Source organism: Euwallacea fornicatus, chromosome 3, assembly GCF_040115645.1.
Source record: "Euwallacea fornicatus isolate EFF26 chromosome 3, ASM4011564v1, whole genome shotgun sequence".
Lineage (NCBI taxonomy): Eukaryota > Metazoa > Arthropoda > Insecta > Coleoptera > Curculionidae > Euwallacea > Euwallacea fornicatus.
The window spans coordinates 3,512,866-3,540,767 of NC_089543.1; the positions used below are offsets into that span (position 1 = coordinate 3,512,866).

General features: G+C 33.0%; 1 protein-coding gene across 1 annotated transcript; it reads left to right on the forward strand.

Annotated features, from left to right (window-relative positions):
* The first annotated feature begins 6,480 nt into the window (after window positions 1-6,480).
* Window positions 6,481-27,894, forward strand: LOC136350764 (IDLSRF-like peptide). The gene is made up of 4 exons (XM_066302816.1): window positions 6,481-6,699; window positions 23,275-23,392; window positions 23,831-23,997; window positions 25,452-27,894. The coding sequence occupies exons 1-4, from the start codon at window positions 6,555-6,557 to the stop codon at window positions 25,643-25,645; spliced, it is 624 nt and encodes a 207-aa protein (XP_066158913.1). The 5' UTR covers window positions 6,481-6,554; the 3' UTR covers window positions 25,646-27,894.
* Window positions 27,895-27,902: the final 8 nt, after the last annotated feature.

Consider the following 27,902-nt stretch of genomic DNA (forward strand, 5'->3'; position numbering starts at 1 on the left):
ATTACAATGCTTAATTATTATTATTACCGAGGGGTGCATTTTATAGGAAACTGAGTGTAATATTAAAGACAACTGTCACTTGGGCCAAAAAAATACATTTTTCTACCCATTTAAAACTTTTTTTTATCCTAAAAACTACACGACGAAATAATTGTCTGGATATAAGACCAGTTATTCAACACACAAAATATATTTTAAGTTTAATATACATTCACAATGATAACATGAATAAAGTCTAAAGCAAATGTAATATTGCGCTTTTAGACGTGGAGGAAACGCAAATATCAATTTTGCGCTCGTCCGGCATTGCATGTCTTTGAAATGCTTAAATAATTGGCAGAGTTGCTCATAAAATTTTTAGTGCACATTAAGTTTTAATCCTATTTCTGAGATATCCAGCTGCAGTGTCAGAAGTTACAGCCGGTCTTAAATTGGCATAATTGAACTTAAAACCCGTAGATTCCGTTTCTTTCAAAACTTCTTTAGTAGAGATTATAAGTAATGCATAGACTCGATCAGTTAGCCTGGTAATATATCTTCTTCCATTTCAAATGTGTATATAGTTATAAAATAAACTAATTTATGTTTTAAATATGCATGAATGAGGTCGGTGCTTTGTTATAAAATTCGCGGATATTTAATAAATGGTTTTTGGCATCAACACTTCATTGGCGATCAATCATTCACAAAAATAATTTTTAAGCCGTTAATGACTTGGTTTTTGTGAACAGCTGTGTCCACACAATATGAATGTTTTAACCGTTGATATCTTAGCACTAACTAGTTAAAAAAATATGAAGGACAAATGGAAAAAATATTCGTGCGAGTTTATACAAAAAAAAAGCACGACAATATTAAAACATTTTCAATGGATTATTATAGAATTTCAATGCAGCTGGTGTTAATATTTTATCATTATTTCGCGCTGGTTTAATTAAAAATAAATTAATACTAGAGAGCATTTGGCTAAATAACATTATACTCCAAATTTCATTTCAGCGAAAACAATTTATTATTAGCAAAAGCGATTGAAAAACCAATTAAAATTTTATAGAGTTTCTATAAAATAAATCGAGTAAATTAATAAACACAGAAAACGAGATGAAAATCTGTGCAAGACATTTAACTACACTATATTCCAAATATAATACAGACCAATTTATCAAGTATTATTTGATTTTATTGGATATATATCACGGAATGTCCTAAAAGTGAATTTAGGTGACTATTCACAGAATAGAGTGGCTATCAAAATAAAATGTATTGATAGATTTTAAATCAATGATTGGAAGCAAAAGCGAAAATTTCATATACAAAGTGAAATTTGCAAAATTGGGAATCTTCAGGCAAGCAATGGTTGTTTTGCTCAGTAAATAGCCTCAGTTACTTAACTTAGACGAACCCAAAATCCGCTTACGCCAGTTTCCAACTCCGGGCTTCGATAATAATGCCAATCAACAGACATTAGATATTTACTACTAAACCAACTCCAAAACACCATCCGCTTGTAACTATTTAGCACTTCTCTAAAGGCTTTTACCCCTTGTTGACGTAACTTAATATTAAGTAGTAAATGGGTCTATCATTATAAAAGGCCTTATCTGGAGATAGTTAAGATTTTTGATAAGAAATTTTGCACGAATCATAGTTTATATATTTGATGGAATGTTTCCTGGTCATACTTACATGAGACCAAGTTTGATAGATTTGGCCGAACTATTTAAACCCTTCGTTTTTCATGATACCTGACAAATCTTCGATAGCTGAGAGTTTTAGAATAGTTAAACAGAATTTTCGCCACTTTAATTGATTTCAAACTTGAGTCGATCAATTTGGATTATTATTTTCCTATCGCAATGGTCGCATTCGTACACAGCAATATCTTCGCTTGCAATAATTATAGGAAGGTACTTCTAAGTACCAAATATTACTTCGGCAATAAACCAACAATGGATTCTAGTACCTATATTTCTTTCTAACTTACAATCGTCTATTAATTATCCGCTCTTACTTGAGGATTAACATTTTTAAGCGAATGCAAATCTTCGGCTCCGGTTTCGCAATTTAAAGTGTATTACTGAACTTTAGATTGGAGTCATACAAATTTTTAAGCTAAATTTCGAAGCATATACCTTCTAAACGATGTGGAACATCCAAATACGTTATATAATGACTAGTTTAACAATCTGTAAGAAATGTATTTCATTCTAATTTGCTGAAATTTCTAAAAAACCTCGCCGGAAACTCGCTGGAACAAAAAGGAATCCTTGGATACCATGAAGAATCCCCAAATATACGTACCTTGAATGCAATGCGATATCTACGAGTTCTCTATAAAATTCATTTAAAAAATGTATCATTAAGAAAAGTATTGAAATTTTAGCCAAGTAAATTTTTTAGAATTTGTCTCATGCTGTAGTAAGCAACATAACACATTAATTCCTTCGATTAACCATCGCAAGAGACATCTCCCGGAAATAACAACACTGTTGAATCGATTTTCGTCTGTTACGCCAATCATATCTAACAAAATTCCTGTGTTTTCTTTATTCTTAACAAAGATGGAGCCAGCCTCTCACATCAATATTCGACTACCCTTCTAGAACATGCCGAAATGAAAATCGCTCACCCAGTTAAAGTATACTGTGAACTCTGTTTAAATACACTAAAATTTTTCACAGATGGCGCACTGATGGTTAATTTTCTCGAAAATTTGCAGAAAAACTCGTATTCCGTTGAAAATTTATCCTTACGCGTATTGATCGAAAACTTTAATTCTGAAATTCAATTTTAAATTCGAAAATCGTAAAAACATTAACATAAATGATTGTACCAAGTTATAAATTATACTGGTCCGAAGAGGACCAAAATCCACAAAACATGATATAAATTCCTAGAACATTCAGTGAGGATAATACCAACACGTCGTTGGTTGAAGAGGTTTCGTTCTATTTTGAACCGCAGACAAAACTTTGAGTTGAATTGGTCTGTTCCTAACTGTGAACAGAGACGTACTAGGAAGATGCAGGAAAATAGCTTGAATTACTTAGAGCAGCAAATGTGCTACTAAAAATAAAATTATTGCTCATATTGAAAAGGTTAAAGGACAATTTTTGAAGCACTCTTTGAATAAAAGCTTTATAAAAATGTAATCGTCGAAATTTTGACTGTATAGTTCGTCTCTGTGCACCTTTAAGAGAATTAATAACGGCGACAAATTAAATCCTACACTGCCCAAAAATTACCGACAAAGGGAGGGCACCTTTAATTTGCATTGGGTCCCTTAACGCTACCATTTTATTTCAGAACATAAATTAGATTTTATGTAACATGAGGTAATCAAGTATTACAGGCGAGAAACCCTTTACCTGGTTTGAAATAATTATCTAGCACGAAGAGGAAGAAAGTCCGACTAATTATTGTTGTAGACCTCAAGAGTTATTTGTAAACTGTCGTGGTATGAATTAAGGAACAAATCATATTTGGTTGCATGAGTATTACTCATAAATATACTGAGTGACCCAGGAGTAAGTAATGGGTGCATATAACTTTTTGTTATTAAATATGTTGATTTGAAAGTCTTGTATAGGTTATACAAGGTGAGTCGTAATAGAACCTGCACAGAGCAGGTACGTCTAGGGGACATCAAGATGAAAATTTCCGAAAAATATTTTCACTATGTTTCGAAGGCTAGAACACTTCTTTTTATTCACTCATAAGGTTAGTTTACCTATATAGATCTTTCTACCAATCTGTCATAGTTTTCTAGTTATATAAAAATTTTCAAAAGGGTCTTTAAGATGACTGAGTCTCTAACGCACAGATGTATAAGTAATTTTTAATAAAATATACTTTCTTAAATATATATATATCTAAAATTTAATTAAAAAACATTGTGTAATGTTTTTACTTTTAGAATGATACAACACACAGTTCTATTTTTAGAAATCCGAGGCAAGCTGTAATTGATATAATGGGACAATTTCCACACTTTGTCCGAACTGCCCTAGAGAAGTTAAACCCTGACCGTCTTTCGGTAACAATAAGAAAACTTGTTAGGATCTGAAGCGATAAACCTTTGTGACATGTTTTATAGCATAACATAAGAATATTATTTTAAGATGAAATTCCTTCATTATGCCCTCCTCAATGAAAATTTAAATTCACTTTGATCTAAATTTAATTCCTCGCCAGCACACGTTTCAGTTTACTCTAATGGTACGCATTAAAATGTGTAAATATTGATCAAAGTAAGTGTTTTCATTGAGGGTAGAAACTTTTCCCCAATTATATTGTTTCATTAGCCACATTTACTTCTCCATGTTTACCTAACGAGTAGGTTTTTCCAAAAGTCACGAAAATGGACGAACTCTTAATCAAATTGTGCGTTGCCTCAGAGGCTGGTAAGAGCTATTAAGCTTTCTTTGACAACAGAGTTAATTAACGTTCCTATCTATGTGTCTGTCCTAAATTTCAACAATTTGTTCAGGACGTTCGATGTTTGCTCTTCAAATTTCTTGTCAACATTATTTCTCTTTTATCGAACTTTTCTGACTCTTTCCGTGATTTATTAGAAAATAAAATGTGGGTGGAACCACAAATAAAACAAGCCTCAAGGTTCCCTGAAATCAATAACATTACTGCAATGGTGCTTCTCAACCACTGAGGCATAAAATAAAATATATTTCAAAAGAAACTTTAATATTGTTTTAGTTTCATGTTATTCACTGACATGAAATAGAAAGATTTTTGCGTTTAAAACTAACCGCTGAAACTCATGTCTCAGCAACTAATCACTTATCATCTCTCCAGCTGTGGAATGGTTCTATCAATTGCGGTGGATTACCGTTTGATGTGACAAATAGAGTTAGCAGGTTTGAAACAGAATTAGCTGAAAATATATTTAAAGCGACATTGAAAAAGATAAATGTTAACAAAGCAAATTTGTAGTCACGGTTAAACCAAGCGTGACTTATTTTAATTGGAATTAATTACTGATCAAATTATTTGACTTCACACACACACACACACACACACACACACACACACACACACACACACACACACACACACACACACACACACACACACACACACACACACACACACACACACACACACACACACACACACACACACACACACACACACACACACACACACACACACACACACACACACACACAGAAAATAAGGAAAAATTGAATGCGAGGCACACACACATACCACCCTTGGTCAAAAATGTGCGGGCCGGAACCCTTCGTAACCTAATTGCGGAACGTTTTCTTATTAAAGGTACTTTGACATGACATATGTATTTGTATTCATAATTCCTTTACAGAAACTGATATATTTAACTCACTATCAAAATAATAGGCCCAGTAACACCAACTATAAAAAGGCGACAATACCCACAACAAAGTACTAAAAACCTTCGTTAATGTAATAAGTACTTTGAACCTGAAAAAATCGTCCAGTTGGAAACAACGATCAATGTAAATAATACAATTGAAAACTAAGTGATGTTAGACAATTGTTTATTTAAATAGTGCAACTTGTACGTAATAAAGATCACAGTATACTTCCTTGGCGGACATTAATATTTACTGCGTTAGAAGAGCAACCATTAAAAGTAACTTGCTGATTTTGATGAGTCAGCAATTATGTAAAACATTAATCCTCGTGCTCTAAGAATCCAATGAAGTGCAAAATTGAGATTAATATTCCATGCTTGAACAAATCAAAAGCTTCAATAAGAGCTAATAACACCAAAATATTAACTTTATTTCCATCCCAATCCTACAAGACATCATCGGCCACGTCAGCCATTGCGGATTGCGCAACTTTAACCACCTTTAAACCCAAATTACGTTATTAGCAATATTTGATACTCATTTATGTGCTCTAACGTTTGGCATTTTACAATATTTTCCAGAATTTTAGAGAGCGCTAGCAGAATACTTATCGATCGCAAGTCCTTGAATTCCTTCGGATTTATTGCTTTTGAAATGGGGCTGATATGAGCTTTTTTCCACACTTCATAAAAATGACAACAAATTTAACATTCGTTTATAATGGGCGTAATAATGGGATTTATAGGGGGCAACAAAGGTCAATTAGCATAATATTTATACGGTAGGGTCTTATTTTTAATGTAAATTCGTTTACGAAATATTTTTTAGCAAAATGGATAGATTTTAACTACAAAATGTTTCTGCGAAGTTTGATGAAGGCAAGTATGTGAGCGACAACACCCATTTCACTTCCTAATCAAAAACATTCAACTCAGTGGAAATCAATCACAATAACTGCTTTGAAGTTAATCTAAGTCTGCCACCGTGGAATACCGAGAACAGGTCCCATTATAAGATATCTTTTCCGGTACAGGCTCGCGAATGGGTAAAAGGTACGGGGGCGCAGCGCCGCCCCCCAACCTGTTCACAAAAGGGCCGGCAACAGCGCTGAGCGCTGAGCGCTGCTTCTGTATAAAGCAACTAGGTGAAACTGCACGGAGACGCAGTGCTCAGTCGGCGACGGTCTGTTGAGCCCCAGCCATGGTCCGGATGGTAAGGCCGATGTTTGAGTCGCCTCATCCTCTCCTTTTGGTGCTGGTTATTTTAACCATGGTAGCTGCCATCCCGCAGGCGGTTATGGCCATCGATCTAAGCCGTCTTTATGGGCACGTTAATTCGAAGCGGGGTAAGTCGTAAATATGTTTACTGTCTAACATTAACACTTTCTGTAGGAGCTTACAAATAATTTCTCTGATTTTAAAGGAAAAAAAAAACTCTTTCTCATGTATCTTAATTAGCATATATTACACCATATTGAACAATTTTTCCTGAATGCAAAGAAACTTGTGGGGCAGACAATGACACAAAAATAAACACCAATATTGGCCCTTTCATACGCCCTTTATTCTTTTGCTATTGGCACTCCAACACTTGTTGGGTGTCTGCATCAACAGTTGTGTCGCAGTGTGCGATCGATATCGTTTATAGTATTCGTTTCCCTTTTCACGCCAATATTGGCCCTTACTACATTATCACCTTAAATTTCCATTTCATTAGTTTTATTTGTATAATAAATAATTTGTAAAAATAACATCGATATACGTAATGGCTCCCCTGCACGTAATTTAATTGTGTCGAGAGCAAACAAAAATAAAATCATACATACTCATTTGAGCAATTACTCACTTACTTCGAATCTCTGAGGTAGTCCGTAATTAGATATCCTCGAACGACAATTTTTAGCCTGCTAAGCCTATTTTTATAGTAAAATGAGTTTTAAAGCAATATTTACCATTCTTTTCTAATATAATAAAATTAATCTTCTGCAAATCTGCAACCACAAAGTAAAAAATGTCTCCGTTTTTGATTTTGAATGCAGATAAAAGTGTTTTTCCTTGGTCAAATACGGAAAATTCCTTTCATTGATTTACACGCTACATTCCAAAACGGATGATAATGGAAACTAAAACAAACCGATGAAGGCTACGAGTTTTAAAATCGTTTACAGTTTTCTAAATAACCCCTTTTTAAATATTATAAACATCATTAGGTATGCCATAAGTAACTCTAATATGCACGATTTACACTCGTTTATAAATATAAGAGAAATCACACCATTCAACGTGATAAAACAGATGGCACATTTCCAAAAATTGGATACTGTTATATGAAGATATAAATGAATAAGAACCACGTTTTGTGATATTTTAAAACTATCAGAATTGGTTGAAACTCTAAACGTGTCGATTCGATCTAAGGTTTATAGAAACAATAATTTCAGTTTCTGTTCTAAATCTACATTAAAGTTTTCCGCTTTCATCATTGCAATTCCGTTGACGTCCATATATTATTGATATTCTCCTCCCGTGTTACTCTCTAAGCCTCGTAAATTTGATCTCGTTCCAATTTCGTCACAAATGATTTTGAACTTCGAAGGAAGGGACCTAAATATCACTTCTGCATTCGCAAATTTTATCAGATAATAACCATTGGATAAAATTTACAGTTTTTAACCTTTAACAATAATCATAACAATAGTGATTTCACAACTCGTATAATTATGCAGATGTTATGTATATAATTTCATTTATAATCCCCCATAGGTTTATAGTGAGGGCTTCAATACTTAAAAGAAAAAACTGGGTTACACTTTTATGACAGAATAATTCAATTTAATGTAATTTTTAAGCATACGGTAGAAAATAACGAGAAAATTACGAGACAATCCATGTATTTATTTTTTCACTTACTGTTTAAGTTATTATGTAGGTTCTACGAATTAGATCTAATTGAGCTTAACAAAGAGACCAAATTGGAAACGTTTTACTCAAATATGCATTACCATTTTTGTAATTGTATGTTCATGTTAAAGTCAGTAAATATAAAAAAAAGGTTCTACTAATAAATTGGAAAACACCAGTTGTAGCTATAAATATTTGACGTAGACGTAGCCTGATATCTTTTTTGAAATAATCCATTAATTCCTCTGCTCATTAATATTAACGAATGCAAAATTATACAGCACATTTTCATACAAACCAGAACCCAGACAAATTATTTCGCGTTTCGATTATTACAGTCTAATTCAAAGCGAACAAACCAAACGGCAAATTAGTTCAATCGAATTCTCTTCACTTGCAAATGTGTCATTCAATTTTGTGTATATTGAATTTCAAGTTGTTTACATTATATTTGCCACATTTTTATTGTCTATCGTATTATTAAATTTTACGTTCTATCAAACTATCAGTTTTTAATAGTTTTTGCATTATTTCGACAGTTAATACCTAAAAAAACAATTATGATCTACATCAACTAGTGTTATTGTAAATATAATTTTATGCAGCGTAACTCTGAATAGATACGTTAACATATATATTTACTATTGCAGCTGTTGGGTGTGTAATAACGACAATTATTAATTATTTTTTAAGAGACGACGCTGTGCGAACACGCTGGAATAATCGAAATTGGTCGGTGGCGAAAAGGTGATTTATAGCTGCGCGACCAAAGCGCTCGATAAGTTTAGGAATTATTCAGGAGTTTTTAGCGTAGATAGCCATTATTAACTATAGCTACTTGAGCAATAAATTTTTATTCTGCTTGGCCATATTCGAGAGAGTAAATTTCAATAATACATTTTACCATATCGTTTTGCCCATATAGCGTATTTAGTACCTTGAAAATTAACCTCTATGAATCATAAAGTATGTCAAGTTCTACTAGATACATAAAACCCTTTTTAACGTGTAATATTTAGCATTCAGGTCAGGAAATAATTTACAGCCTTAGTATTACAAGGGTAATATTGTAATTAGCTGTTGAAAGCCGCTTCGGATATAGTAGAAATGATGTATGGATTCGATAGTGAAGGATTATTAATCGTTCATTATCAACGGTTTCTATCTATTAATCATCAGATGAAAAATCATATAACCAGATGGTGGTGGAAATGTCGAATTTATTTTCTTTGAATTGCCAAATATAAGCGTATGATACAATTAACTATAAAATGATTCCTGCTTGTGGGGGTAATATTATATCATTAATGGTGCTATAGTGGTGTTAACTAATTGGGTTCATATCGCGATTACTGAATGTTACTTATTGACCGTTTCTATTTGAATGCAATTGGTCAACATCTTCTAGAAAATCGCACATTTTATTATCCATCAAACAAATTAGATCGCTAACTTATTGCTCGTATTAAACCATCTTAATCAATTTCTCTGGACTCTCTATCATACAAAGTAGCGAACTAACCTAATAAATTCAGTTAAAAAATGGATATTGCTCTTTTCCCGTTAAATTTATTTGCTTTCCCATTACAAGCCACAGGTCGCCTTTAGTCATTAAATGGCTATGTGCGTCTATATATTATGTACCAAACTTTTCGAGAATTTCGTACCTTGACATAAATTTCTAAGTAAAGTTTTCGACAAGGTTGATTTAAAGTTGTGGTAAGTAAGAGGTGAATTTTTAAGAGGGCGCAGAACTAAGTTTCCTGAATGGAAACTGCCACAGTATTATTTAAAATTAAAAGTTAATCAGTACAGATTTCCTCGAAGGTTACTTATTGCTACAGTTTATATCTGCGTAAATGGTTTGGGCCAAATATGAGTATAACACTAGTTAATTGACAATGTATTATACTATATCTAATTGTATGTATAATAGTTATTACATGCTCTGTTTGCATAAAGTCAAGAAATTTACATGTCCAGCAATTAAGCCTAACCGACGGATTCATGGCCGTTAACAATATCTACTATTTATTACCTGCTCTAGTTGCAATTTTTTCAGTTAATTATGGAACTAGTAATCTGTCCTTCGACGATAACAATTTTAACTTGCTACATATTCTCCTTTGGAAAAATATATGTCAAATCTCAAACTCAAAATAAACGAGAACAGAAACTCGAGCCAGATTACAAAAGTCTTTATAATTAGAATACAAAAGTATCTTAAGAAAAGTCCATGATTTCTTGAAGGAAAGGATTACATCGGTCGGTCAGCAACCGTAAAGATCTTTTTAAATCTGAATATTTGAATATGGAAAAAGATATTTTCTAAAGGTTATAACATCTTGATCTCATCTTTTTCAAACTGCAGTGTTTTCATTTTTTTTTTTATCGGATCGAGTTTCAAGGAAAAACTTCTATAAAAAAAGTTTTCGTGTTAATGAGAATATGAAAAGGCCAGCGTTCTTGCGCTTTCGAATTTAACTAAATTCGAATTCAATGGTTTTTAACCGAAATGCTATTAATCGCAAAGAACATATTTAAATGACAGAAGATCAGCAAATCAATTTTTGAACATTAATAGGGTATTTGATAGGATCCGGCACGGTGGTTAAACAATCTTCAAACTCCACAATATCTACTTCCTATTGTTATGCTTATGTTGTAGCTCTTCTGTTTTGAACCAAATTTTGAACCCTAGTTTACCCAGAACGAATTTGTATGTATTTCTCAAAGGTACATTATAGATTTACGAAACTTTCTGTTGAAATTCGATGACGAGCACTTGGTCGAAAATTATAGAAAAGAGGTGTAGAAAAGTTCTTTAAGTAGAAAGCCCCTCTTCTTCCTATTTAAAACCACATGAAATTTAACGAAAATTCCGTCAATGCTTTTTTATTATGTACAATCATCTGCGCAATCACGATCTTATTTGAAATTTTCCACAACAAGTATCCATGGCAATGCTATCGTGGAAATCCTGGACATATCTCCAGCATATTGAGAAATTTTCTGTGAATTCGCACAAATAGCAAAGCCGATGACTGTCCGTGGTTTCTTTTTCTTTTTCTCTTTCATCCCTTGTTAAGCTACAGCTGAATGGGCGTATGTACTAAGATATATGTCCCATAAATGTGAGTGTACCTACTTCGTACAAAATAACTCGCAAACAGCTTCTTTTCTTTCGAGTGAGATGCCCATGAAATTTTGCGGAAATGCGCTATTCCAATAGAAAATTCTTCCACCGATTTCTGAGGAGAAAACATGACGATTTAACCCAATTTATCTTAGCTCAAAAATGGGCGGTTTTAAAAATACAGGACGACAAAGTAAAAATTAAAAAAGGAAAAAAAACGTAACTTTGAATTGGTGCTTTTTAAACAAAATGGCGCAGCAGGGAGTTTTTAGAGGCGAGAAATTAGAATCCATTTACATTTTACATTTTCGATGCACATTTTAAGAGGTGCTGTCAGCACCAGGTGAGCTCTGCTTGAAAGAGCATAACTTTTTTATCGCCCGGTATAAAATTTATTTACAACTAAATTTGTATTTTCCTTCTTGTTTTATGAAAAAAAGTATGCTGGTATAAATCTCTACGGGTATTCCATCTTGAAATATTTGAGGCTTAAAGTTCGCTGCATGTCATGAAAAACAACTTTAAATACATTTTTATACAGAACAACAAAACAAATAATAAAAAAATGATATAGCTAAATGAAACCATGAATATTACAAAAAAATAATAAGAATAGAATATTAATCGAATGTTTTCATTTTTTTCGTTTCAACTCTACGAACAAATATGCACTTTAAAGTTATTTTTCAAAACATGCAGCGAATTTCAAACTTCAATATTTCAAAAAGGAATGCCCGTAGGGACTTGTACCGAGATATATTTTTTCGTGGAACGTAAAGGAAATACAAAATTAGACATAAACACATTTTAGGTCGGGAGGTAAAAAAGTTATGCCTCTTTGAAGAGAGTTCACTATCGCTTGCACCGCCTTCTACAAAGTGCATCGAAAATGTAAATGGATTCTGATTTCTCATTCCTAAAAATCCCTTAATGCGACCTTTTATTCGGATAGTATCATTACAAACAAAATATTTAATTTTTCCCTTTTTTTATTTATCACTTTGACGTTCAGTTCATTTTTTGACTAAAATAATTTGGATTAAATCGTCATAATGTTCTAATTCGCCTCGAAAATATGTGGTAGAATTTTGTACAGAGCTGTTAGAAATATTTTGTATATTTTTTATTAAAATTGAAAATTCAGAACTAGATACATATAAATTTGATTTCATGTAATTTGGAATTAAAAATTTGATTGTTGGTTGATACAGGGGTGAAAGCATTTTGAGTGTACATATTTTATCTATATATAATATGAACAAATATACCCGTATGGAGAGACAATTTTCTAATGGCTTCGTAGCAAATTGGGAATTGATCGAATTCTTCTTGAACTTTTTAAAAGTAACCCAAGAAAGCTATCAAAAAATTATGTATTCCGACGAAATATTGTGGTGCAATATTTCATAACCCAACTAGTTTCTATTGCTACGTTCAAAATTCTAAGCATCACCTTTTGCTCACCATCAAGAGTTTTATATAATCCGCCTAATATCATCTTAACATCTTTCTTTTACAAAAGTCGTGAATTACATGACACTCCTATAACCATTAGCCTTACTGTATACAATTGCATTATCATCCATTATCTCCGAATCGATCTAACCTTTTTGTTTCAATGAAATTATATCCCAACTCGTGTGGGTTGCTCTAGATTTGTGTCTACCCTTGCAAAGAATACAAAATATAAAATAACATTTACCGTGCCCCACCAGTGCTTCCATTAAGCTAATTGACTATGATTCACCGGAAATCAAATTGTAACCTATAACCTATATTTACAAATTTGATATGCCCTAACATTTACATCAATAATTGTCAAGTTTCCCCTTCAATCACAATAAATTTCTTCTACCAACTTTTATTAATAGCAAAATTCATGAATTTCACTTTTTATGTTATTATCAGGTCAACTATAATTTATAAATACGAAGATTTTATTTCGCGTTATTCAGAGCATAACGACCAGAAAAGGGCTGTTGTAATACATTAATTCCTTAATTCATGGTTTGAAACGGCTGAAAATGCACAGCAAAAAAGCTTTTAACGTCTCAGCACTTTTTCACCGAAATAGGAACGTCACGTTTCGCTTTTATGTTCAACACTCAAAAGAAAAATATTGCCTGGATTGGAAAATATAACGAGCTTTGTTTTTTTTTGCTTATTTCTGCTCAAGCCATGTAAGAGAGGGATCGCTAAATAGAAAGTGTGGGTCCACTCAAACGTCTCTAATATTAATTATTGAGAAAACTAAAATGTTGTATTCCGAAAACCATTCACCTCAACGAATTGTTCACTACTTACTACTATTAATTCTACTTAACCTAACTCCATTATTAGTGTAAATATTTGTTGCTTACCTTTATCTGCGTTCCTGAAAGCTAGTATTGTATATTGAACGTTAGTAATTACTTTAATTTTCAAATCATTTGGTACAAAGGACAAATACAGCCATACATGCATTTTCGAACCATCAACAAATGTTTTAATTGGTGATTATATGGTGATTTTACTTAAAACAATAATATTCGTGAACCATAAAACTGGCAATGCGTGCATCGGATTCTTAAAAGACCTTAAAAACCTTCCTCCCAAAAATAGTTCCCCCTTCAATCAATCTTTACATTTATCTTCAAACCATTCGTCTCTTTTATGATCATAAAATCAAGAGTTTGCGTTTCTTCTTTATCCATGCAAAGAAAATCGATAGTCGATAAGATTGAATCACGCTTTGGCCTTAGAACTTAGTCGAATCTAAATATGTTTTAATAAAAAGATCTTCACATAAGTACCTTTTCATTTGATACGTCTCAACCTTAATTTAAATCTTCTCCTAAATTCTTAAAATCACACTCTTTTCACCCATGGTCAGAGAATGTAACTGTATGTGAAAATACCTTGATATAGTGTAGTTATTACGAAAATAAACCCAGAAATTCACGGTCTAAAGAAATGAAATTTTAGAAGTTATTACATTATATCTCAAGATAGTCCCCTTTGAGGTTGACACACTTTTCCCCGCGACGTTCTCTATTCTCTTCATAGTAAGAAGCTTCGAGTGTTTCAAAATACCTCCTCATTTTTGGAAAATCTCTTTTTCCACCGAGCCATTTTGTCAAGTTTAGAAATAAAAAATAATCTGAAGGGACTAACTCTGGCAACTAGGGGTGATGAAGAAAAGTTTGCCACCAAGTTAATTGATTTCAGCCATTGCGATGACGAAACTGTGGACTGGTGCGGTGCTTTGGTGAAACAAGATTTTTGTTTTTCACCAAATGCGGTCACTTTTTCCTAATTTCTTCGCTCAAAAGTTGCAATAAATTTTTATATACTCAGTTTATTGCTTTTTCTTTAAGGAAATAGTCAATAAAAATTACTCCATGTCCATCCCAAAAAACTGACGCCATCGCCTTTCCTGCAGATGGAAAGTTTTTCGCCTTCTTTGGAGCAGATTCTTCACTGTGTGTTCATTACTTTGACTGTTCTTTATTCTCAGGTATGAAATGACGGACCCATGTTTCATCCATGGTTATGAATCGACGCAAAAACTCGGCTTTATCGCTATGAATCTTTTCCAAACACAGACTCCCTTGAAACATCTTCATAGCGCTATTTTTTTTGAATTGTGAGCAAACACAACACCTATCTTCCGCACAGCTTTCTCGTATCCAATTATTCAGTCAAAATGCGATGTAGAGTACTGTTTGAAATGCTTATCTTCCAGTACAGTCTTGTGGATTTTGACCACAATATGTGCAGTGGTCAGGTTTGGAGGGTCATTGGATCGACCATTGCGGTGTACGCCTTGGCAGCCGGTGCAACCACGTTTAAACTTTGCCACCTGATATTTTACAGTTATTAATGAAGGACCAGATTCTCCTAAAGTAGAATCTAATTCTGCTTTGATATTGGATGGACTAAGATATTTCAAATGGAAGTGTTAAATTGCGTATCGATTACCTATTTTTTCCATGTTCATAAAGTGTCCAAAAGCGTTCAATTAAAACGACTCCAAAATCAACACAAATAAATTTAAGACATAAAATTTTTAAAAATCAGGTTTTCGTAATTAAGACAAATTCTTAACAAAAAAAATTGTTATCTGTATGTCAGATCGTGTATTTAAGGAACTATTCCCGTACTAGTATATTTTATGGTTTCGCTGAAACTAACATGGCGTTATAAGTAGATATTTAGTAGGTAATTACCGTAAATTGTGAATAATTACCTGCACAGCAAACATATGGTGCAATGTAAATCTTCCATATTTATATCGCTCAAAAGGGAATGGCTCTCATAAGATTATCTTTCTTTTTTTAAATACTTTACGCAGTTACATGATTATATTTCATTCACAATAGCTAGTTGAACGTAATGCTGAAAGCAGAAAAAGGTAACGGTAGACAGCTTACGGTCCCCTGTAATATCTTTAATATTTCTACCCACTCTCGTTCGCTTTGAGATAAAAGGATAAAATTCTCTATATACAACAAAAAGCCCTGCTTTTGTGGAAATCGAGCGGAAAGAATTTCTCTTCTGATTAATTAACAATACGATTGGAAAATTCTGTTGGAGTACTGAAGGTGCAGAAAGAGATAATACGAATACAGAGTGAACAGACGAAAATGGTGTCGGGAGAATACTCAATGGGATCTTGAGATTGTCGAGACATCCCGAGCTTGGGAATATCTATCAATTATTTTCTCCGTTGAGAAGGTTACATTGTCCTTATTCCACAAACCCAAAAACCATATTTTTGAAAACAATAACTACATAAACAAAAATTGAATAAAATACAAGGCAGATTAATTGATGGATCCTGTTTATAGGCAATAATATTTGTCTTATATCTATTTATTTATAAGTTTTAATAGAAATAAGAAGAAACAAGAAGAAACTGTAGACTACCATTACTCACTACAACTAGCATATTTTTTACACATTTTAGACATGAATGTTTTCTGTTAAAAGACATCGGGTACATGCAAATTTATCAGCAGGAAAGAGCCTTTCAAACTCTACAGTTTATCCAGTCTGGAATAAAAGGATGATGTTCAGAAATACAGCAAGATGCCTCATTGTTGGAAAAATTCACGACAAAATCTCTTCGTTTTAGGCCATTAACAATGCATTGGGAAAATTATTTTGAGGTTACAAAGGGGAACTTTTAGTTGCTACATTAAACAAATGCAGGATTTGTTCATGTCGTGAGATCAACTAACAAAGTACTTAACAAATTACAACTAATTGTGAATATTTTGCTTTCCATGTCAACTTGCTGTAAAAGTAGACCCGCTGGCGGATATTAGCATATAATAGGTTTAATGGCGCTACCGGACTAGGTTTCCTAGTATTTATACAGTTCCTTATTTACCACAAAAATATTGTGTAGTCCCTCTAAATTACATGTAGGCAATTCTTCGAACTTAAAGTTTTTTTTTGTTTGGTAAAATTGTTTGTTTTACATTAAAACTGATCATTTAGCTTCCGTGACAAGACATTGTTGAGGGTCATACAACGCATAAACGAGTGTTTTCTTTGAAAGTCAAACGAGCTACGAATTATGTAATTTCAACTACGTATACATTTCCGTATAGGGCTTAAAAACATAGTAAATGTTACGCCAGTGTCAGTCACTAAACTTTTAATTAGATTTTAAAGTTTGTTGAAATTATAGGCTAGGTTTCAACAACCTAGGGCGTACCAATAGCTTGCAAACTAATAAAGATAATTAGAAAAAAGTCTTCGTGGAATATTAATAGATACGGCCAAGGAAATTGAGGAAATGTAATAACTTTGGAATTTTCTACTTGCTTTTGCCTGTAATATTCAGAGGAGATCGAAAATTCGAATTACAAGAACTGAGAAGTAAAATTGCAATTCTATCGATTCGGCGGGTAAGTTATTTACCATAATAAGAATTGTAGAAATTACATTAGTTTTATGAAATAAATTTGAATTTAAAATAGAGAAAGGGTGAACTAAACATACAAACAGCGTTCAAATGAAATACTGATGCACGTAGATCCCAAAGCTTTTGAGCTGAAATTTATTTCGCAACAACAAGAATAAATATTTTTGTGTTATTTAAATTGGTGTTTTTAAAAATTGAGTCATGAGAACATGCCTCTATTTCGGTTCGCTTCAGATTTTTTTTTATAGATTAAAATCTGCCACACCTCATCATGAACAAACACTCAAAACCCTTATAAATCTACGTAGCCATAACCCTATCTCGGCGGGCTATTAACTAAAAATTACAATTGTGTCCTCGTAATACTAACGCTGTAAATTATTTCCTTCACGTACAAGTCACAATATCAGGCATGCATAACGCAACACGATAAAATGACATTAAACTAATTACACTAACACATTCATATGAGGACTGAAGGAATTATCACGTGATATTCGCTCACATAATTGATTTGCCTCATGCAATGATCCGAAGCATTAAAAATGCAACTTTTTTCTGTTTAAATCGATTTCGCGTCAAGTTCTGCATATATACATAGAAAACGAGTTTGTTTCAAAAATCGAGAGACACTCTGTGTAATTAAAATTCGAGTTTTAACCATCAATGTTTATCCGTCGAAATATATTCCACATCATCTGTTATGAAAATCAATTTCTCCGGATCAAGGAAAATTGCTGGTTGGTAAATATTAACTGTAACTTTGATTATAGAGATTAGTTGAATTTAAATATATTATGAAGCGACGAAACACCCCTTTTATTTTGAACAATGGCACTGCATGTAGCTCGCTGAATGCACAAAGAACATATAAAATTGAACTAGCTGTTCTTTGGCATGGCAGCACGGCTCTATTCACGTTCCCATTCCCATTCCGTTTCAAGCCATATTCAAATTCCAATTTGGAACTTTTTTAATGGTAGTCGATCAAATAACGTTCTGAAGTTCTTAGATTTGCTTTTCTTATATTCAGAGTTTGAGCGGAGGTGCAAGATTATGGATGAACAATTAGGTTAATTTCCTGGACAATTAGGACCGCTCAATCTGAACTTTAAAAGTTCTCCGTGAGAATTCGCAGATTCGTGAGTCACGTCTCCATAATTTTGCGGTAATAGAGAGTGCTAATTTAGAATCTATAGAGACAGAAATTGTAGTGTCAAAATTTACCAGCGGCTAGAATTTCAAAATTATGTTTTCGTCTTTTCGGTAAGTCCCTGGACTATGTAGTGCGCTCGTGATTTAAGTCGAAATGAATTGCCTAATTTAGCCCCAAGAATATATTCATATTGAGATTGTTATCTCTGATAGATTAACATAAATGTGTGTTTTCTATTCAGATTTTAATTATTTTAAGATCTTTAAACTGACCAATTTATTCAACTACTTTCTGAAAAAGGATAAATTCATGCCTTGTGTTTGGGTGGTTATTTGATATAAAAATCTGCCATATTTGGAGTTCATAGAAGTGCAACTAGATCTATTTTTCCGGACAATTTATCGGAAAACACCTTCTTAATTCCGATTTCCAAATATTTGTTAAACTTGATTTCTATGAAAATATTAGATTTAGTGCCAAGAGTCACAACTAGATCTGTTTTTTTTTGGATAATTTTCCAACTAGAATATTTTCCTTTCGGGTCTCAATTTTTTCAAAACCATTTCGCATGAGCTGATAATTATTAATCCACACTGTGGTCACACAGAGTAATTTAATCTGAATAGTATATATCCGGCAATGCCCGTGATTTTGTGGGATGCTGCTTTTATTTATTTACATTTCTGAGCCCCTAGGTATAACACCACGTAATTCACAATGAAGGCATAAAAAGGAAATTTCAAGAGGAAGTAAAAAAATACAAAGGGTTCCCACAAACAAAACACAGGCGTGCGTTAGGTACACATTAAATTCAACCTTCTGGGACCAAATTTATTCCCAATAGACCAAAAGAAACCCTCATCCGGTTTAAAAACTCCCGGTTACCCATCATTTATAATCCAATATATGACAGACAGTAACAAATGGTCCTTCTGCACTTCTTTCGGACAAAATATCTAGATGTTTTATATAAAGCCTTTGGGGGTTTTCAAGTTGGAATGTCACTAGAGGTTAGCAAATTACACAAAACTCAGTAATAGCTTCCTGATTTATTGATTTTGAAAAAGATATAGGTGAACTGTACATGTGAAAATTAACTGTAAATGTATTAATATTTGTTGAGATGAAGTTTTTATTGGTTCATGGAGACCCTTAACTTGCTTTCGACTGTGAATGAATTTATTAACGACAATTTAAAATTTTAGACACGTAAATAAGAAACCAATCAGAACTTCGGTTCGCTGGAAAACTGAAATCAACTAAAAGTACTTCGATATTCATAACCTAAAGACTTAAATATTAACACGTTTAGAAGGGGACACAAAGAGGGTTAAAGGGGCTATTACACCCAGCAGATACGGGTAAAAAATTAATTAGACCGAACGACTTATTTAAAATTCCCTGTGTAACTAATTCAAGTAGTAATTCTCTCAATGTAACGTGAGAACCTACGACAAATTTGACTACAATAGAATATTAATATTTGATCATCAGATATTTCATTGTATTTCCCTAAATAATGAACGAAAAATAAAATTTTCAGTGCCGCCCTAAAATTACGTGTCCGAGGTACATTTGTAACCTTCCAACTCCAAAATGCATTTACGCCAATTAAAGGACACTGGGAAATAAATTGATTAAACTTCAGCAGCAGTGATCTCAAAAAATAAATCAATAACATCAGAAAATATGGACAGAAGGAATAGGTACCTATAATAGAAAGTGCTAAATTACATTTTTGTGACTTCGACATCTTCTTTCACTTCACTCCGTGAAGTTAATGTGAACTTAAAATTTCCCCTGTTTTTTGGGATAATTTTTAATCCAAAATGAATATATTTGCCCTGTTAAATTCTAGATACACGAAGATTAAATCTAGTATCCACTCATGATTTAACCTCGAAGCGAATGATTTAAAGTTCCTCGATTATCTATCATTGATGGGTGCAAAAGAAATGAATCCACTTTACCATTGGCCTAGATTTTCTGATACCAAATATTAGCTAAAATAAGAAATAAAAATGCAGAAAAAAAATTACAATATTCATGCATGCTAAATTTTGTACAATATGTACTAGAGGGCACTGACTGCGTTTATTACATACATTTAATCATTAAATTCGAATTTTGGCTTCAAGGAAGCTTCACCATCAATTTCCTGTCATAAACATGAAAAATCATGAATCTCTGAACAGACCCCTGAAAGGTGTTGAAGCACGAAATCTCAAAACCGTGTGGGTCGTAAGGTAGATACATAATGTATAAGGCAAACCCGTTAAAAATCTCATTACGTGGGTGAAATTTTCATTTTAGCAACATTAATGGAAATTTATTGGAAATATAATAAGCAAAATCAAAGGAACAACAAAAACAGAATTTGTGCGACAGGGTTCGAGCAGAAAATCTAACTCTGAAATTGAGATATTCAGAAGCATATGTTGCTCGTGTGAAAATAATTTGCGCTAACATTACAAGCTAATGATTATTTACATTATTCACACAAGATTACTGACATTTCGAAGAGGCTTAACATATTCATTATTTATAGGTTTATACCTATTATGTATCCACAACAAAAAAGAAATTAATTTGACTTCCACTTTAATTAGCAATGGCTTTCCATTGTATTTCATCCAACAAAAATGAAAATATATAAACTTTACTTTCTACGCACTTACAATATAACCATAGATTTGTACATAGCAGCAAGTAGTTTATTGCATAAAGTCAGTAAAAGGTTTTATATTGAGCTAATAACGAAAATTGTCTGCCAGTTTTCTTCCAAAATAGTCTTCTGGAGGTAACACAGAAAATCTAGAGACTATTTCATAACGTTCGGAAGGTTTTTCATATGTAATAAAATGGATTCACGTTGATCTCTACTACAAAATTTGAATATATAATTGTGTTTTTTTACATAATTGTGGCAGGTAGCAAACGAACATGAACGTCTCATAACCAAGTTTACAACAAATATCTCACAACCCTGTAGACATTTAAAAAACATTTTTCATTGAAACATGTAAGGTTGTATTAGGGCCAGACCTTGAAGTAATAATAAAATATACATGATGGCGCATAAAGCTGCAACAAAAAAAACCTTGAAATTTTTAAGTGGTACGCCCTATATTTTTTGTATATTTCAATCTAGGCAATCTAGATATATTTGATATAGGATATGCTATATCTAAATCAAGAGATTATGAAGTTAATTGCAGTTATGTATTTAAAAAATTTACTTTTACACTTACAAAAAATAAGGCCCAGTTAGAAAATAAATATTTATCACAATAGGATAACGGTATTTAAAGAAGGTGTTCGAATTGTGTCCTCTTTGAGATTCTAAAACATGTTTCAAGTCAACCAATCAGTGCCCTAGCACAAACTATCTCTATTATATCAGGTGTAACTGTACGGCAAGCCTCTCGAATGTGATCTTTCATGTCTTTTAAATTCATTCGCCAAGTTTAATAAAAAAGAAAAATATATATATATATATATATATATATATATATATATATATATATATATATATATATATCCAGTGGGGTTAAATATCGAGCTTTCCTTACCTATAGAGAACCGAATCCTATTCAATAATTGATGAAAAGGACTTGTTCAGAAGTAAACATTTTTTTATCATCAATAAATTGACAATCTCTTAAATTTAAGAATAGCGTATGCTCTATAAAACATGCCTATATTGCAATTAGGAATTCAAATATACAGAAATATACAGGGTGTATAAAAAAAATGCAAGTCTCTTCCGTCCTAGTTTTATGCGCCACCCTGTATATTTTATTATCATTTCAATTTGTAGCCCCAACTCAACCCTATATGTTTCTATTTAAAAATGTTTTTATTCCTAAAAGGTTGTGAGGTATTTGCTGTAAAATCTATCGTGGGCAAACTGTATTTATAGTCAGAAAAATGAAATGCGGCATTGACTATCTATTGTTGGTTTTATTGTCTATTTTTACTATGCCCTTTTTTCTACTCACCCTGGTAACATAATAATATAGATTGATTTCTAATTACTGCTAATATTAACTGCAAAGACACGTATAAATTGTGTTGTAAACACTTATTATTGCATTCTTTTGAATTCGAATATCCTGAGGTTTTCGAATTATATGTAGCTCCGCTGATACTAAATTTTACGCTTTAACTCCCGAATTGCCTATTTCTAACAGCTCTCTAAAGAATTATACTTGTGATGTATGACTCTCCTCAAAAGAGCGTTCAAAAAATTTAATGTAGGTTGGTGTGATTGATTACCGTTGCCGTTCCTCTTCGTAAATTCATATTCATCATCCACATTTTCAACATAAATATTTTCTCAAATGCAGCAATAAATAAACCAATTATAAAACCAACGAGTTTTAAAATAAACAAGTTTATCTGTGATTGATAAATTACATATCTAACATTGTCATTGTCTATATTTTGAATCCCACTATTTTCTCAGGTGATATCTCAGCTACATAAACGTCCGCCCTAGGACGCTAAAAAAACTGAAATGTAGACGAGTATGATGGATTGTGTTCATTTGCTTGCGTTATCCATCACGGTTTATCTTCGCCTGCCTGTCTTCATCATCCACATTTTCAATATGACTAATTCTCAAATACGGCGATAAACTGGATTTAAAATCATCCGTTTTCAGTTTTATGGCAATTTTCCCGCACAAATCTACTTCCGAACCGTCGCGCTCGATACGTTTCAATGGCTTATCCATGCCACAATTTATCTGATCCATTTCCCACTATTCACGGAAGGATATCAAATTGATATACTCGAATGTTCTATTTCAGGTGACGCCTGCCACCCATACGAACCTTTCAAATGTCCCGGAGATGGAAACTGCATATCGATTCAATATTTGTGCGACGGAGCACCAGACTGTCCTGATGGATATGACGAAGATTCTAGGCGAGTTATATTTATCTATTAATTGCCCTATTATGGTACATGACAGGTAGATTACAGATCATGCCGGCAAACAGCCTGGTAACTTATTATGTTAAGGATGTGAGCCGATGTATAACGATAACTTTCTCATCAGAGAATTATCATTCCCTCCTTTGAGCCATTATCGGTAAATGTGCCTTCACCATCAATCGTTGATTAATAGTTTCAACTATTGCGAGGCTCAATAATAAGTTTTTTGGTCACGCAATATATTCCCCCATTCATGTTTTTGAAATTATATGTTCAAGACAACCCAAACAACTAAATTGTTACTTTTGTATGCCACCAGACTTACCACACCTTTGTGTTTTCCATTTACGTGACAATGACCTCTGTGTTTTGCAATGATGTGTTCTTTCTAAATTAATTAAATTTCTTAATGAAGTGACACTATTGTAGGTTGTGTACCGCAGCCAAAAGACCTCCAGTTGAAGAAACAGGAAGTTTCCTGAAATCATTATTGGCCAGCCATGGTCCCAACTACCTGGAAAAGCTATTCGGAAGTAAGGCCAGAGATGCACTAAAACCACTTGGGGGAGTCGATAAAGTTGCTATTGCGCTATCAGGTAAGCAAGTAGAAAAGTTTCTGCAGTCTAGAGAAGGTTACAATAATTAGTGTAAGTTGTTTTTCTGAAAAGAAAACTGCCCTATTTTCCAAGTCCAGCGGGAAATTCCACGTGAAATATTCCAACCAATGAATTATTTTGTAAACAAAAATTAAAACATCGATAAAGAAAACCTTAAATGCCGAGCAGCGGCCCATTTTGCACTGTGTAGGACAAAAAATAGCTATTCATTTGGTGAACGAAGCTCTTAAAAATTTAATACGCAGAGGCTGTTATGTAGGTGGCTTTACCTTAGGGGATATAGAGCCGATGTACACATAAAACTTAATAGCGTCTAACTTTGGGTTTTAAATATTTTTCTTTCAGAATTGCCTGAAACACGTTTTGCTTTGTTTCTCGATATGTTATTAACTCTCAAAAAAAAAAAGCTCAGCAATAAATGAAGTTGTTACTTTTATACTTTTTTATTTTCCATGCTATAAATGAACTTTGACCTTAAATTAAAGTGAGTTTATTTGTCGATATTATTAGATATCGCATCAAACAGCCAAATATCGATATTATACGCTATTGTTATCATTAACAAACAACAGCGATCAACAAGGAAATACAAGTCCGTTGATTTTGAATTTAAAAGCTAAAGCAAATAGGTTATTTTAAGTGCTGTAATAAATTTAACAGGAGACGTTTAATAGTTAATTAATAATTAAGAATTTTAGCTGAGGCAATATCTTCCAAATGCTTTGAAAATTTTCAGTTAATAATTATTCCGATGCAAAAACGATAACGAAATGGTAAGGTAAATGCCTTTTTTGGTTTTAATAGTTACTGGTTAAAAACCGAAAAAGATATTTCCACGAACAAGCCGTCGCTTCAGGGTGCGTCATAAAGCAAAATAATTTTGAACCTTTATAATGTTTTTTTTTGTTATCATTGATACAATTATTTCTTCCTTCACCATTTAGTCAATAATAATAGTGATTATGGTTAGCTTCTTTAACATGAACTATTATGATAATCAGAGACAAGCACAGAAACCCTTATTTTTAATCCAGCACTTCATTGCTTTGAAATCATCGTTTCAACCACATTTTCGCTGACTATAATTCAACCATGATTTGATTTTACGCTTAGCTCTTTCAGAACACTGTTTACATAAAAGCAATCAACAGAACTCCTGTTTCTATATCTCACAAAGGCGCTAACCAAATTGAAAAGTAAAACCGCAGTGTAAACCACACTCTTAAAAATCTATGAATTAAGTAAACGCAACACTTTAATGTTGATCATAAAGAATTTTAAAAATCATTATTTTACTGTTTAAAGAAATTGCACGCGCAAAGCAATAAAACGATGCAAATTGCGAGAAAACGAGAAATTCCCAGCTCCGACTCGACGACTGTGCGGCGATTAATTCGAGAATGTATTTTTAGATTTTATTTCTCTGATTTCAGAATCTCAGACCATAGAAGACTTTGGAGCAGCACTCCATCTGATGCGTTCAGATTTAGAGCATCTACGTTCAGTGTTTATGGCTGTTGAAAATGGAGATTTGGGAATGCTAAAATCTTTGGGAATAAAAGACTCGGAGTTAGGGGATGTGAAGTTTTTCCTTGAGAAGCTGGTAAACACAGGATTCTTAGATTGAGGTTGGCCTGACTCTGCTGCTGAAATAATTTATGCCCATCCGCAACCACACTTGCCGTTGAGCAAACATTTCTACTCTTATTTGCATAATTAAATGTTTGCTTGAAGACGTTGGTCTTAATGTTCCTTTGGGAGCTTTGCAGTACTTTCTCTCTTGATAAGTCATGACTTTTCAAGAAAGACGATATTGCAAAGCTTGCAACTTACCATGGCGACCAACTAGTTGAACACCATTAACAGAATTCAATAATAAGTTTATGGATCGGGCGAAGGGATTTCCACAGAATGAGCCCGTCAATTGCTTTTTTTGTTTAGATTATACTTAAGTTATTAGTTATGTAAGAACTAAATTCTAAGACCTACAAGGGTGAGGAAATAGATCTAAACTGGACACTTGATTTAATCTGCTATGGTGAGGCAACCACCTTGGTCACATTTACTTAACTAATCAGCAGCAGTGTCAGTTTTAAAAATTTCCGTCCCTTTGGTTTTGGAAAGCAAATTTGAAGGAGAGGAATGAATACCATAAAAATATACTCGAAGAGGCTCCTTTCTATTAGTTTTTGGAGCACCTTTGATCACTAAAAATGTATAACGTAGATGACGTTGTAACACATCGTCTCTATGACTAAGTGGTAGATTTAGGAGATGTTCTTAGTACGAAAACATATCAACAAAGCCTTTAAATGTGGCATATATCCAATGCAGCATTTGCGGCTAGAAACCAATACATATCAATGAAGCGTATTGTCATATAATTCATTTTAAATATAAATGTATATGATACAAAGTGCAATATGACTAGCACTCTATAATCTGTATTTTTCTATTTTTCGTCTTCTATTGACAGTCATATTTTTGAAAAATAAAGATTTTCTTTAAATCGGCTTTTTGGTCTCGAGAAGCGTATATACAAATACATAAATAGAAGGCTATTTTCTTCACAATTAACAATTATATCACTATCTCATCGTTGTCCAGTATATATTATGTGTTATTTCTCTATGACTCCCAATACAATTACTGTAGCACACATTTGGGTCTACCTTTTGAACTGCACATAGTTTAGTCGTATGTCTATTATAAAATATGACCTGCTATTCTCTAATAAAAAGCAAATTTCTATTAATATATTGTGATCGATGTGAGAAAATTCCATGAGGTAGTGTCACTCATTAAGATAACGACCTGACACTTACCATCTTTCCCATGAGCGACACTCTTCTTGCCATTTTAAGAATCAACAAAGCACAATCATGTGGTGTACCGCACGAAATCTATATCTAGATTTTTAGTCATGTTAACAAATAAATATTTATCTTTATCGAAGTATATTTATCTATATGTATTTCTATTTCTATTTATAGACTAATATGATGGTGGTTAAAAGCTTGTTTATAAGATTTTCTTGAAGGCGCATGAGGTGCAATGGGCTAGAACAAGCTTTTATCCTCTTGAAAATATATTTTTTCAACTCTCCTGCAACGATCGGCCTGAAGTACTTATGACCACATCCGAGCCTAAATCACTATAATTAAAAACCCAATACTTCGTAATTTTTCATTTGCATTGCATGGTTATTTTAGAGCCTCTTAGGAGACAGCAAAATCTACTTGAAAATTGCCAAAGTAAAAGTATGACTAATTTGTTTTCTCCCAATAATAACAGTCTGGCAAATCATCATACTTTTCCCGAATGATCTAGAATAACTTTCTGTGTAGAAATCACTCTCGTTCCTACAGAAAAAGTTAATTCTGAAAGGACCCATCATGAGTCAAGATAACGACCTGACAATTACCATCCTGCTGATTCATGACGGATTCTTAGAAGCAAAGTCCAAGAAAGAATCTGAGTCAGCTCCAATTTAGCAGTTTATTGTGAGCTTTTTGAGATCTAGTTCACATTTTCTCTTGGAACATATTTCTGAACCTAACAGAGGCTCACGTTAATAAGGAAAAAAGTTCAGTTTGGATGCGATCAGACTTACGAAGTTTTAAGTCTAGAAATGTTTGTATTAGTATACATATCATACTTTTGTAACACATTGTAAGTACTGATGCAGTAATTTGCTGTAAAAAGCTGTGGTTAAGAACCCGTTTGCAGGCCTATTTAATTCATCGATTGCCACAAACCTACTGATTTGGCAGTACTGAAGTAATTTTGGTAGATTCAGGGCTTAACAGATGTTTTCGATTCGGTTGTGCCGTATTATGAAAACAAATTTTCTTATTAAATACATATAATACGTGATATTGTGT

What these genes read in the sequence shown, in the direction of transcription:
- LOC136350764 (XM_066302816.1), top strand. Translation starts at nt 6,555, where the DNA reads ATGGTCCGGATGGTAAGGCCGATGTTTGAGTCGCCTCATCCTCTCCTT. An exon ending in GCACGTTAATTCGAAGCGGG is followed by an intron (nt 6,700 to 23,274) that starts GTAAGTCGTAAA and finishes GTTCTATTTCAG; the next exon opens with GTGACGCCTGCCACCCATAC. An exon ending in GGATATGACGAAGATTCTAG is followed by an intron (nt 23,393 to 23,830) that starts GCGAGTTATATT and finishes ACACTATTGTAG; the next exon opens with GTTGTGTACCGCAGCCAAAA.